General features: G+C 40.7%; 1 protein-coding gene across 3 annotated transcripts; it reads right to left on the bottom strand.

Moving 5' to 3' along the window:
- Nucleotides 1–179: 179 nt before the first annotated feature.
- Nucleotides 180–14,651, bottom strand: SLC30A6 (solute carrier family 30 member 6). 3 transcript variants are annotated; one of them, XM_080408107.1, is made up of 14 exons: nt 14,533–14,651; nt 12,294–12,380; nt 11,590–11,674; nt 10,681–10,723; nt 8,677–8,742; nt 8,176–8,256; nt 6,913–6,948; nt 5,992–6,086; nt 5,218–5,266; nt 3,535–3,654; nt 3,138–3,240; nt 2,790–2,837; nt 2,154–2,222; nt 180–698 (listed from the first exon to the last, which is right to left on the bottom strand). In XM_080408107.1, exons 1-14 carry the CDS (start codon nt 14,533–14,535, stop codon nt 201–203), a joined length of 1,383 nt encoding a protein of 460 aa, XP_080264233.1. In that variant the 5' UTR covers nt 14,536–14,651; the 3' UTR covers nt 180–200. The 3 variants fall into 3 exon arrangements, with proteins under 3 accessions (XP_080264233.1, XP_080264235.1, XP_080264234.1); XM_080408109.1 differs by lacking the exon at nt 14,533–14,651 and adding an exon at nt 14,018–14,119; XM_080408108.1 differs by lacking the exon at nt 8,176–8,256.
- Between the last annotated feature and the right edge of the window lie 112 nt (nt 14,652–14,763).

Raw genomic sequence — 14,763 nt, 5'->3', positions numbered from 1 at the left:
TGTAAGTCTGGAAAATACTTGTGGCATTACACAGGCTACTGCTGATGCAAAGAGAAAAATTGCAATTAACCATTTCATGAATATGAACAATGCACTTGTTCCCAGCCATTTAGAATGATCTGACATTCCAAATGTTTATCAAAATTGGGTAATAAAAGAATTAAGTCAATACCCTTAAGTACAATAAATAATGGTGTTTATTATGGTCGGGGTTGACCATGAGCGTTTGTTCCATATCTGCTTGGGACATTTGTAAAACCAGTTCTGAATCCTTGAGTTGCTCCCATTCCCGGTATTCCAAGTCCTTGATTGAGCACACTGCTGTAGGGCGCTGATCCATGATTAAAGCCCAATCCATAGGGCTTTGTCTGAGTGTTTAAAAGGATGACTGGACTCACATTTTTGCCTGGTGTATTAAAAGAAAATTCTGGCGGTGGGCTGCTGGGCTTAGCTGGAGTGGATGTAACAGGGTTCAAATTATCAGAAGCTTTCAAAGATGGCATTGGAATAATATGATGATCCGAAAGGTTCAGAATATTGTTTGCAATAGGCACAGATGATAAAGTAGGTCTGATCCAGTCATCTTTGAAAATCTGAACAGTCAAGGTAGAGACCAATGTGTATAATCTGTTAGTGACATGGGCAAGTACCATTTGTTCATTTGCATCTCTCCGAATTCGCACATGTACTGATCCAGCCTAGAAAGGGATAAAAACAAGTTGGCTGTTAACGGTTACTTCAAAAAAGATTCTTCATATGCATTCAAGAAGAGGTAAGCTACCCTGCAGAGAACTATGCAAAGACCTTTCACAGTGAAGACTACTGACTAAACTGAGAAACTTATTTAATGGGCACATTTTGATCTTTCCCAATGCGTTGATCACTTACGAACACATCAAGATCATCATTCAGGAAAAGCGCATCTTAAAACAAAACTGTAAAATGCAACATGTGATGGCAGCAAAAGAAAGGCAACAACGAGGAGAAAAAGTGGCCCGAAAGAAGAACAAAGTGCAGGCACGGTCCATATGCCAACTTCAGGAAAAAGTGTCACTGCTGTACTGTTGGAGCAGGCGAGAGGACAGCATGCATGGCAGACACGCTCAGATTGGGACCATTAACAAGAACACAGGCAATGCCCCTTGTGGAATTCAGACTAAAAGTTTCTCCTGGACATGCATGTGACTGCGGGCTGCCCCTGCCTTCCTCTCAGTAACACCCTCTCATTTACCTTGAACTACTGCTGCAGTAGTTCGCATGCTTTTCCAGTTCACGTTTAATAAAGAACATGGTTCACTTGTGCTATATAAGCCATTTTTACATCAGACTGTGCAGGTCTCAGTAATTGTCTATATTCAAGTCTCAGGAAGTTTCCACTACAGTCTGGAAGGTGCCAATAGGTAAATACGCTTACAGAGGTTTTGTAAATATCTGTGACCAATCCAACAATGCCGTGATCCACTATTTCCAGTGGCAGAATAGTAAACCGAAAGCTATTTTTGCATCAGCACATCAGAGCTGCTGCCTTTCTCGCTTTTAAAGAAGGGTAGCATACCGGAAGAATTCAAAAGTAGAGACAAATCTTGTCTTAATTTTCTGGCTGTCATAACATACCTGTATCAACTAGGAATAACCGAGTTCTGTGCGAACATTCTGTGTTGCAAAACCCCCTTCATTTCTTTCAGCTTACAGAGTATCAGTACACAACTGAAAGTGGCTTTTTCCACCCCCTCCCCCCAGAAATGCTGAAAACATGATTTTACCGTAGACCTTTCGTACCTGAAAGTTTACCGTTTTCTTTTTCTCGCCTCTGAGACAACTTACGCTAATATACCATTTGAAAAATGTGTTTACTATTGTTTGGGGGTTTCTTCACTGCCAAAATACAAAAGAAATTCTATAGCTGCAAAACACATGCTTTAATCCAAAGCTGCAATATACATAAATAATATTAATAAATAACAAAGCTTTTAAAAAATGTAAAGGACAGGGGAAGAGAAGTTTTGCAATAAATCACAAGGACTGAGTACTGACTCAAACTTTTATATTTAACATTTCAGAAGAAATATCTTACTTCATTTAAATAAAAAATCTATAGCACTAACTGACAACTCTTTCTTAAAGGCTACAGAGTTCATTAAGTCATAACTTACCAATGTGCCAAAACCTAATGTCCAGAAATGCTCATTTCGAACTTCCAAGACACCATCCAAAGTTGAAACCTGATTTTACACAAACATCCAGAAATATGAAAACAAATGAAAAATGTTTCAAATCCTTTTTGAAATGTACTTTTACACATAGCTGAATAATACAGCATTTGCAGTGGTGAAATAAAAGCTTCCATACACAAAATGGACAATGTCTGTTAATGATGCCACTAATGCTTATCTGCTGTACTTTTGCTACACTTAAACAGCCAAATCCATTAAAAAGTGAATTTAAATAACCCATTTAATTAACTCTTGCAGTCAAATTGCACTGTAGTATTTTCTCAACTTGGTATGCTGTAAGTTAGCAGCTGCCTGAATTCCTTTCTCCTCCCCCCACTCACATAGTAGCACATATTCGGTTAATAAAAACAACAGGTTGTACTACTTCAACAGATTTGTTCCAGATTCCTGAATGACACTATTTATCTTATATTTTCTACATGCAGCTAAAAAAGAATACTTAAAAAATAATTCTTTAGCAATCTTTTTGGACTGCTCACAAAACCTCTTCATATTCCTGAATGCTTATTTAACATTAGCTGTGCACGCTGTGTTATACATTGTACACTGACTTACCTCTCTAAGAAGTTTATCTAACTGGCCAATCACATGAGGTGGGGTTGTCTTTAAGAAGAAAAAAAAAAAAAAAAAAAGGAAAAGAGTTATAATAAAGATAACTGGCCCTTGTTTAAGTAAGAGAGCCTTTAAGTCTGCTTTACCTACACAAGAGACCAATGGCATTAAACAGTGAATTTTTATGACTTCATGATGCATATTTCTACTGCCCTTAAAAAAGCACATGACAAATTCCCCTGGAAACACCTCCTGTTCAAATGCTTAAAACAGATTTTATGGTTTTTTAAAAAATCAGGACATCTAACAAACTGAAACCACAAACCCCCTTGTTTTGTGCCATTGCCTTACCTGCAGTAGTACTTTCCCACTGTAGACGCTCATGGGATACATGGTACCAAATGTCATCAAAGCAATTGCTATAGCAGAAGCTGTGTCTACAGCAAAATAATTGCTAGAAAGAAAGAGCAATTTTAAACAAAAATGGGTATTTACACTTTGGAAAGGCACAAGAATTTTCTTTTGATTCTTTTTCATTCTTTTAAATGATGCATGCTTACAGAATATTACACATACGAATCCCATCTGAACTACACATCTTTTAAAAGAGACTAATATTTGTGGAGTTGCAATCCCTTTCACAGAAAACACAGCTTTTGAGGAGATCATTCCTTTCATGTAAAAAATGCAATTTCCCACAGACTGGATACAAAAAGAGTTACTTTTTTTAAACAACAGCTGTACATACTTGATTTCAATGAGCATATATGTAATGCAAAGAGCTAGAGCTCCAGCAATATCAATCAAGACAAAAGGGTTCATTCGTGGCAGAAAGATGCTACTCAATCCTGGGATGATTCCACAAATACTGTAATAAAAAAGAAAAAGCAGTTGCCAGTTAGTTGTTGATCATTACTTCAAAACCCCAAATCAGTTTTTCTACACGTTAAAATACGTATCTCGTGCTACTTTATTTTTTCTGGTAACACAGCCAGCCGTGTCAGCTGCACGCGACAAGTACTGTACAGGTTCAGATACTGTATTAGATATAAAGTCTTGGCGAGGGGGTGGTTGCATATCCCTAGTCTTACATCCAGCTGCCACCTTGGTGTGCCAAAGTGCTCTAAAGCCAAAGCTAACTCATGGAGTCTGAGAGGAGGGAGGAGACCAGCCAGCTGAATAAGAGGAGACCAAAAAACCCACGAGGTTTGGGAAGAGTTATTTATTTATAGTTTTCTCCTATCAATGGGAGCATGAAGAGAGAAAAGGGTTTCTGTACTTCCCAGTGAATACAAGTACATGTCACCTACTGGAAAATTTAAAGGGAAAGACAACATGAGAAGTTTTGTTGCTGTGTTTAGAACCAACCTACGTTTAGGCATCATGTGCTGGTCTGCTCCTCTAAGAATTTTAATCAACCTAATTACATACAGGTGCAGGTATTTTGTAATCAGCACTGCTTCACACAGCACATCTGAAATAGCTGTGTACATACTAACCAAATTTAGTAACTTTTAAAAAATTGTTGGCTTAATTGTCTACAGTTTATCTCAAAACCCAGTAGTAATTCTAGACTCTTGATCTGGGAGCCCTTCAAGTTACCCGTGTCCTTCCTCATAACACAGTGTTACCACATCATTAAAGAAAAACTCCGCTCATGATTGCTAGCCACATCGGGGTTTTTACACTGAAACTCCAAGGACTTGAGCAATCTTGTTGTTAGCCCTCCAAAGTTGTTTTACAGAATTTGGGTCGGATGATGTACCTTATACCCATATAAAATCCATTCTTCTGTTTAACAAGCCAGCATTCTCTGCTTTCCTCAACTGTTTACAAAAACCACAACACAGAAACAGATGGGCTTTGCAGCATGCTTAACAAGGTTTAACATTCTTAATTTGACACATAAGTACTTGGAAGAATATGGCTCAAAATAAATGTATCTGACAAAACTATTTGCAAACAGTATTATCTTGCATTCAGCTATCCAACACAAGCAAGACAGCCAAGATGAAGGAGCAACACTGCTTCAGCCCCCAAAGACACAGACTTTCCAGTTTCCTGCTGGACAGGTGAGGGGTTTCCATGGCTATGTTTCAGTGAGTAACCTGTTTCATATATCACATTTAAACTGCAACCACCCTAGTCATTTGGCCACACCAGAGAGTAAATAAACAGAAATTACTACAAAATGTATCACTCAGGTAATGAATACTGAGAAATGCAATTCAAGTCTGTGCAGGACAAAGCTACTTTATCTCACCTCATCCAAGGAGAATTACATACAACGTACTTAACACATTCCAAGAGAAAGTTATGCAAAAATATGTATTTCTATTAGATTTGTGTATCTGGGAAATATGAGAGACAATGTTTGCTCTAGAGCTCACTCTAGAACCTAACAATTTTGAAAAACATTATAAAGCTTTACCTTCTACTAAGATCTGCAACATGTTCCTGAAGCCAACTTGTGCTGGCAGCTGCGAAAAAAAGAAGGTAATAAAATTACTGCCAGTAGATATATCTGTTTTAAAGTATACTTAAGGTTTTATTTTAAGGAAAAAACCCAATACGCTGTGAATGAATAAATGTATCTCAACAGATTCACTGTCCCTTGAAAAAAACCCCCAAAGTCTGACTTCTCCAGACAGTAAGTAAAATGCCCATCTCTCATAATACGAACTGATTAAATACAAATATAATTGCAGATTATAACCAACTTCATTATATTTTATATAATACAAAATATAATATGTAATTATAACTACAAACAATTTACAGTCAGTGAGAATGACTGTAAGCCTACTTCGCACTGTACAAATCCCAGATAAAAGAGCTGTGAAGAATTATTACATTAATTTATTTTTAACCCATTAATATATCCATAAAATGTCTTCAAAGTTCTGACATCTGTCAGATGACCTTCACCGGCTGAATCCAAAAGATTGAAAATAAGGAGTACTTCAGCATTAATATGATAAACACGTATCATTTTAATGACTACATACCACTCAGAAAGCCCTATAAACAACCTAGAGTTGAAATTCAGATAGCAATTCTAAACCACATGAAGTTAATATTAACGGAGGTAATCGTAATATATATCCACCAGTTAAAAAAAGTTACCAGACAAAATATACCTTAATAAAAATAGGAACATTAAAATCTTTTCCCAATTCTTGTTATAGATTAATTTATCACATACCTTCAGAGACATAAGCAAAAGGCTTATTCCTAATGGTAAGCATTGTAAGTAAGTTGAAAAAGAGAGCCACGAAAGTACCAACCAGCAGTCGCCCCCTAGGGAGGGAAAAAGAAAAAAAAGTAGTATCTTAATTTCACATCATCACAAAATAAGAAATCAGACTGTAATTACTAGGAACAATATCAAAATACTTTGCTTAGTATCTTTCACTGAGGCTGCAAACAGTAAGATAAACTAGTGTAATGCTTAATAACTTGCAGTGTATTATAATTGTAAGGGTTGTGAGAGATCACTGAACGTATGTTGGCGTTATCACATTAGGCTGTAAGTAACGTTCATCATGTTGAGTAACAGTTTTTAATTAATTGCATATACACACACATATGTATGTTTGTCCTCTGAAGATATAAATACATTGTGCCCTCAACAGCAGAGCTAAAAAGCTTAGCGTCCTATGGAATTACGCCCTATGCCCCTACCCTTTCCTAGGAGAACTACAACTTCACTGTACACCCCATGCCTCAGTCTCTTGCCCCGCAACACCTTTTCCTTTCCCCGTGTTCTTTATAGTCTTCAGCAACAACTCTGCAACACCGTCAGTTCCCTAATGATCACAGCATCCTCCACACTCACACCAGGCCTCCTAAGAGGCCTCCGTAAGAAATGAGAGTAACTGAACTAGCAAAGCCAGCAATACACAGTTAAATCATTATTTAAGAGAGCACGTCCATTACATTTCAGCTGTACCTTGAAAAAACTGTTTCCAATATAGCTTGCACGTAGTTTGAAACGAACACCAAGGTACCAAAACCAGTTTGGTGTTGACTGTACTTGCATAATTAATACATGCTAAATTAATAATTAGAAACTCAAAGGGACACTGAAAAATCTATCACTTTACATATCAAAATGATTTCTTACGTGTGTATCTCAGGTTGTTCCAGAAACCGCTCTGCACTACAAAATAATTGAAAATGTGAGTTATATTCATACAATAAAATCTTGGTACTTGAAGCTTATATTTTCAATTCTGAAGAATTAGCTGCCGTTCATAAACAAAACCCGACAGATACAGTACTGCAAGAAAATTAATTACTTAGAACTTAATAAGTGATGAGAGCATTCAATACTGAAACAAAGCAAGGTCTAATTTACATTTCCCAAATACTTCCAAACTGTGCCACATAGGTGCTAGCTACCATGAATGCTGCCTACACAATAAAAAGATGCTTGTAAATAAGCACGCCAAAAAATACTGATACTGCCACCACTGGTATTGGTAACTGCAACAAACCAAGCGTGAAATCCCTGGCTTACAGCCTCTCGCTAAGCAAGCCCAAATAAAGTAGATGCTGGATACTGTGGCAGAGATGATTTTTTTTTAGCCACTAGTAAAATAATAAATGAGCTTTAGCTGTAACAGAAAAACCCATGATAAGTTTTGGGAATTTTCTAAAATTGATGTTTGGAAACTTGGGAGTGTTTCCAACAGTGCATCATTATGAGAATTAATTACAGTGTATTGTCAGTACAACAGATCGACATATAATATAAAATTTCAAAGTTGTTAATGTAGCCCTTTATAGGGAAAACAGAGCCCTTAAATAGAAAAATGGAAGGTACGCTGCCCCAGTTTTGAATTCCAGATGTTAAAATGCCTCTTCATTTTTAAAAAATAAAATAATTTTGTAGGCTAACCTCCTAAAATACAAATGCTTCCAAGTATAGATCATGAGTCAAATCAATACCTGAGCAAATTTTGAGGGACTGATGAAGTTGACAAGTTAAACATTCAGATCCTTAATATATTATGAAGTTGCTTTACTCATGAAATAACTCAAGTAATTAAAAAATATTATTTATTAATGGACTTTAAAAGTCAAGATGCATAGAGAAATGCATTTAATAAAATAACTTTTTGGAAAATATGATTCTTAAGAACAATAAGTCTCTTCCTTGAAGGCTGTTTAATTACATTTATCAATTCCTATCATTACATCTAAAGCCTACAGGTACTGTAATCAAATAAGTGAGCAGTAAGGTTTAGCAATATTTTTAAAAACCTGAAGTTTTTTTCTACAGTATCTCTCTACAGATAGCATTTGTAGAATGGATATGCTTTTGATCAATCTGGAATATCTTCATACATAACAAAAATGTAAAGAAAATGCTACATATCCCTACCTTTCTTTCAGTATAAAAAGAGCACCAAGCTGTGCCAGAACTGTAGATGCAAATACAGCTAGAACTTCAAACCTTTCAAACCTGAAATTTGAGAATTAAGTTTAGAAACACCAAACATTGAACAATGTATCAGATGTATTCTGGTCTGTGCAGGAACCAGCAGGATAGACCTAGTATTTCCAATTCTTTCAAAAGCAGATAGATGGGAAAAAACCAGAAGTTCTACAGAATAGGCATTATTTTCAATTTCTTTCAAACCAACGCTCCACTTACGACAAACGACTTAAAACTAAGCATTTTTTAATTCTTTTTCCTGTCCCTCCCCTTTCCTCTCCTCCCCTATTCTGTAACTGTTCTTTACAGTGTCAGTCTTGGGCCTCCTTATTTTTAGGCTCTTTTACACAGAGATAATTAGTCATGGCTGTGAGGAGATATGTTGCTGACTGTCGTTGCCTGTATCAAATGTACTATCAAACACTAGATCTTGTTATTAGCACTTACCCAAATGAATAGACTGGGCTGGGTTTCTTCATCATTACCCAGTAGCTTATTAGACATGTTACCAAACTGAAAAAAGGGGGAGAATTAGATACGGTAAGTAACTGCAGCCTTCACAAAATGGGTAATCTACAAACGCACACTTCAACCATCGGAACTGAACATATGAATGTAGCTGCATGTTACCATGAACTCCACACCCCCGTCACTGTCACAGTGACAGTTCCAGTAAACCCAGAAAAGGCTGTGCTTTGGAATAAAACTGAGACTGCACGATGATGTCTCAGCTGTTCCAATAAAAAGGGCAGCAAATAACTGTAGTGGAATGGTAGCCGGTCTAATTCCTTGCACCAGGAGACAGCCTAACGCTGTACTTACAACATGCTGTGCTTACAAAGGCCACCACCAACCTTATTTAATATAGAACACTGCTCAGCCTAAATCAAGTTTACTGTCACGCCAAATGCAATGCATTTTTCCACTGAGGCCCTGACACAAACCAGCACAACCAGTGCTTAATCTGTATGCACTCCGTGAATTTTTCTGAAAGGGACCTGGGAGCACATGAAACCAGGCACCCCAAAATCTGACCCACATGCAAAGGTGGTTTGAGAAAATCCCTGCAATGCCACCTGGCATCACATGTAGTAATGTCACACAGAGCAATGAAAAACACAAAGCTAAAAAAAGCCTGTGAAAATATCAAACTAGACACCAGGTAAATGGTCATCTTGCATGTGCTTTATGAACCTGCCTGGAAATACTGTAACCTGAGAAAGGCCATCTAAATGAGAAGGGACATGATCAGCAACATGACAAGATGTCACATTGGTGTCACTTCCTTTGTATCCCAGTGAAAAAGCGAAGAAAGCTCTCCACTAAACTCTTCTTTTAGAGATACACTATGGAATAGATTTAGCACTCTAGAATAAGTCTCAGGCTAAGCCAAATATTGCCTTTCTTTTCCACGGTGTAATTTGTCTACAGATACTCAAAACAGATCAAAACAGATCTACTTTTTTGGCTGCTTTAATCTACACAAGCTCTAATCTAAACAGCCATTTGCAGACAGCCACAGGTGTCTATTGCTACTTTCTCTCCAAGTTTTCCTCTCACATTGAACATCTGAAATCCCAATTATTTTATCCTCATGGTACTAGCCTGAATGTTTCTAGGATGACTCATTTCCTTTGCCTATTTTTCCTCTATTGATCACTTTGGACAATTTTTTTTTAATTGGAACCCACTCTGATTCAGCGCCATCAGTGTCTTTACGCAGCCCTTCCTTAACGACAATGTTAAATCAGACTGGATCAAGAACTCATCCCCACAGCTGCTGAACGATCACATCATCACAACCTGACCCACAGTTGTGTGGAGTAAAAGCAAAAGCAGAGGAAATAATACTGCTCATATACAAAACAGTAAATTCATATCTCAGTAAGACTATCATAAACAACCAGAAGACAACAAAAATGAAAGAATTTGAAACTGATTTTTGCAGCAGAATTACTGAGCATTGCTCTCCCTTAGAGCAAATCAAAACTGTTGAAAGAGACCACTGTGAGTCTAATGACCTTACTGGAAGAGTACATGGGAACTAGCTTTTGAAACATTTGGAAACAGAAACAGGATTACATACTCCTTGTTTCCTGATGCTAGAACTGAGGGGTAATTCAGAACCAGTGACTGTGGCAATAGGGCAATGTTCCCAGTGAACAACAAGATGACAGTTTGATGCTGGATTCTGTTTTATGTTGTTACGCATCTGCGCAGAGAAATCCATGACTGAACTGATTTGTTACCTGTCATTCTCAATACAGCTCCGATGTTTCTCACCATCTATTTATTGTGATATATAATTTCGTACTCCTGAAGATATATTTAAACCAGTTAGTTTCTATACTGATGACTATGTGTTTGTATCTGTAATTAAATTTTATCGGTATAGAAACATACAAAGACAGACACAAATGAAAGACAAGACTAAATGGGGAAAAAACTCACCTGAAAAGGTCAAAGATTGTCAAATATGTGTAAGCTGTTAAAGCTGTAAAAAAAGCAAATATTAAAACTTGATATAATTTTTCAATGCAGAAATCGCCTGTATTCTAAGCCTCTCTCATGCAGCACTTTTCCATCTTCTGTCTACATGAACTGTCTCTGCTGATACAGCAAGTCTCACTGTCTTTTGCATGTGTATATATGAATGCCCTACACACCCCAATATATTTAACTTCATAAACAGGTTGATTTTGGCAATCCTAATGCTAATAAAGCATGTAATAATGCCCAGATACAAAAGGTATTATGCTTGTGACTAAGAATTTAAATACAGAAAAGTCAGGACATCTTCCAGTGACATGTCATCTACCACAGCAAGAGATCTCTAACGTGCATTTTTGCAATGAAAAGCTGGTTCAACAGAATATTTTACTTGTTTTGCTTCTCCAACCTGTCTTGAAACTGCATGAAAACCTGTGTCACAAATTAAAAAAGTAAAAATATTGAAAAGGGACATTCCTGGAAATGGACAAGCCTTTTGCCACACTACAAACGTCTTCATTCAACTGCAAGCGAGGGTCTCTGTAAGTCACTGGTACTATTTATATAAGCGACAGGTTTGAGGACTAGCTTAAAAATCTACTTTTTTTCAATCTTAAAGACAAAGAGGGTGCTGCAGGTAGAAAATGACCAGCAGGTCTGGAAAACCTTGCAGACTTTGAAGGACCTCCATCCATCCACCCTTGCCAGTGAGAGGTGCCTCCAAACTGACTGGCAAATCAAAAGGAAACACTTCCCAAATGTGGCTGCGTAGCCACCTGACTCCATTACGTGCGTTTTTTGGTACATTGCAACTTCACAAGCTAATACACACATGGTAGTGGGTCATATCAGTATAAAAGAGCCACCTACCTATGCTGTTTGTAGAGCTGCACCACATTAGCAGGAAGCCAATACATATTAAATTTATAGCACCAAACAGCAAGATCTTCCACGACTGTTGATGAGAATAAATATGCATTTCACATCTTCCAAAATTTACAAGACAAAAATATATCCATCTGGTTTCAAAAAACAATACTGTAGTACTTCATCAGCAAGCAGAACTGGCTTCTCCTTCCCAAAAAATTTACAAGTCATTTCAGAACAACAAGCTCATATTCTCAAACTGTCTCAAAACTTGTTTATAAACAGTGCTTGTGCACCATGCTTAAAATACCTTTTTGGTAAAAAAAAAAAAAAAAAAATCACCCTCATATAATATTTGCATTTTATTATAGCATACGACATCCGACTTTTGAAGACAGACTTCTACAACTTTATATTAGTGGGTTCCTTTCTTTGTGCTGGAACTGAGGTCCCCAAAACATCTGTGAAAATTCAGTTTACAGTTTTACCAAAGGCATTAAATATAAGAAGAATGCTGGACAACACTAATTGACAGGGATGACGCACAGGCAGGAACCCAGCTTCACAGATGGATTTATGGGTTCTTTTTAAGTACAGCTAGAAAATTTCAAAGAAAAATTATCAAAATATATTCAAGTTAATAATGCATTTTAACTTATCACAGCTGATGTCTTTTTTCATTATTAGTTTTTAAAAGGAATACTTACCCTCCTATCTGCTGCAACCAGCCTAAACTCATGCGTTAACTTTCCAACCAGTGATCTCTGTGATTTGCGGAACAGGTGTATTGTCCCCTTAAAAAAAAATAATTAACAGTTTAATTAAAAAGTTTAGTTAAATTTACTTTAAATTAGCAAAACCGAAATCTTCGTTTACAAACTATTTTTGTAATTCTATCAAAGATTCAGAATGAGTTTTTTGTTAACTAGAGATTGCCCATAAACCTTAAATACAACAATGTTTTTGGTAACCATTTTACATCATTAATGTATTAGAAAATTATGAATCACTTCGAATCAAACCTCATTTAGATATAATCCAGAATTCAACTTTACTGGAAAACACACCAAAACACCATTTAAAGAGTGGATTTTTTTTACTTTTATTTAAATAAAACTACTACAGATGTTCTGAAAACACAAGTATTTTTCTTCATCAAAGCACACTTCCCACCGAAAGCCAACCGGTTTATTAAAGAAGAAAATATTGTTTATATATATAATGAAAACCCATCAGAGAAATAAAAACAATGCCGGTATCATCTGTAACACGGTGGATGCAAGGCCAGGAACACGGTGAGACACAGAAACAATCTCAGCAACAGCTTAACCGACCCGTGCGCAGCAGACACCATCACTGCAGGTGCTCCCTCTCCCAACCCCGTTACACACCGATCAGCTCTTTCCTGGGCTGGAGAGGCTGAATGCACATACAGGGGTGGCAGCAAGGGGGCTGAAAGCATGGCAGGGAGCAGGCTCACACCACTTGTGGCCCCTTCCTCAGAGGGCCAAAGCTTCTAGTTAGTTGCCCTCCACACTACTCTCCCCACAAAGAAGTAAGCTTCCCACGTGGAAAGCCCTTCTCACTTGCAATATAAACACGTGGACTTGTGGTCTGTCATATGCAGCGATTTGGGGCTGGAGAAAATAAGGCTTGATTGTAAGCTCCTACAATCTGTAACTGGAGCAGAAGACAAAAAGATGTACTAGCAGATGGGTCACCAAAGCAGACTCAATTAACTTACAGACAAGACACGTTTGTCAGCGCAGCTGGATTTCCTGTTATCTGTAGAAATACACAGATACCTCGGTGCCATAAATTAAAAGAGCTGTACTAGAGATGCCAAGGGGCAAAGGGCTGGCGCTTGCTATTTTTCTTCACTAGCCAAACATCACATGGCGATTTATTTTTTTTCCTCAGTAGGGACCCACAGGGTGGCAGAACACTTTGGAAAGCTTTTCTAACAGGCAGCGGGCTGCTCGCTTATGAAGGCTGCTCTGTCGCCGGTGCACCCCTGCTCCCCCGTGCCGCTAGCACTATGTGCACAGCCGAAGGGCGCCGTGCCGCGCCCGCCCGCCGCCCCAGGGGTGCTGGGGGTTAAGAGCTGCGTCTCCTGTCCCCCGGAGGAGATTCCCCTGCAAACCCACGCTGGCCAAAGCTGGCCCCGGGCAGCAAGCGCTAATTCAGCCGGTGTTGCGCTTGAGCATTACAGCCTCCCTAGCTCCCCACGGCAGAGAAACACCGTGCGCCGAGGGGCGCCCCCCGCCGCTGCCGCACAGGGCGTTACTCCCGCAGGGAGCGCGGGCGCCCGCTTCCGCAGCGCCAGAGGGCACGGCACCCGCTGCTCTGTGCCCGGCTCACCGTGAGCGGGAAGCCTGCGCCCGCGGCGGCGGCCCCGCAGGAGCGGCCCCGGGCAGCGAGCCCCACGTACCGGGACCCGGCGCCGGCGGGGCCGCCCGTCAGTGGCTCGGCCCGTTGCGCCCCGCGGCTCCCGCCCTCAGCTGGTGCGGAGAGAAACCCCCGAGGCTGAGCCCGAGCCCCCGCCGAGCCCCCCCCCGGCCCCGGGGAGCCCCCGCAGAGCCGCCCCCGGTGTGTGCAGGGGGGCACCCCCGGCCCCGCACCGCGTAGGGCCGCGCCGCCGGCAGCGCAGCCAAGGCCCTGCCCCGGCCCAGCCCCGCACTTCCCCGCCGCCAGCCCCGGCCGGGCGGGGCGGCCCCGGCGCGCAGCCACGTCACCGCCGGCCCGGCGGGGCTGGCGCCAACGGCGTTGGCGGGGGGGCGGCGGCGCGCTCCGGGCCGGGCCCTGCGCCGAGGCCGAGGCCCGGGCCGCGCTGCCCTGGCCGCCCCCCCCGCGGTGGCAGCGGGCCCCCCGCCATGGCCCGACCACGGCGGCCCCCCCCGCGCCCCGTTCCCCACGCACGACTTCCCCCCCGGCGGGTCCACTCACCATATTACTCCCCGCACCGGAAGAGACGGCGCCATGCGCGGCCGGAAGAGGCGGAGGCGGCTTCCGTCGCTACGGCAACGAGCAGGTCCCGGCGGGCCCCGCGCCGCACCGGACGTGACGTACCGTCCACCGGAAGTAGCGGCCGGGTCGGGCCGCTCCCCCCGCCGCAGCAGTGGGCCAGGCGGCCTCTCTTTGTGGCAGACGAAGGTGACACCCCGTCGTGACGGCCGT

The sequence above is a fragment of the Falco punctatus genome (genome assembly GCF_963210335.1).
Source record: "Falco punctatus genome assembly, chromosome: 12".
Lineage (NCBI taxonomy): Eukaryota > Metazoa > Chordata > Aves > Falconiformes > Falconidae > Falco > Falco punctatus.
Note: the sequence above shows the minus strand (reverse complement) of the source record. Positions and strands in the feature narration are given on the sequence as shown.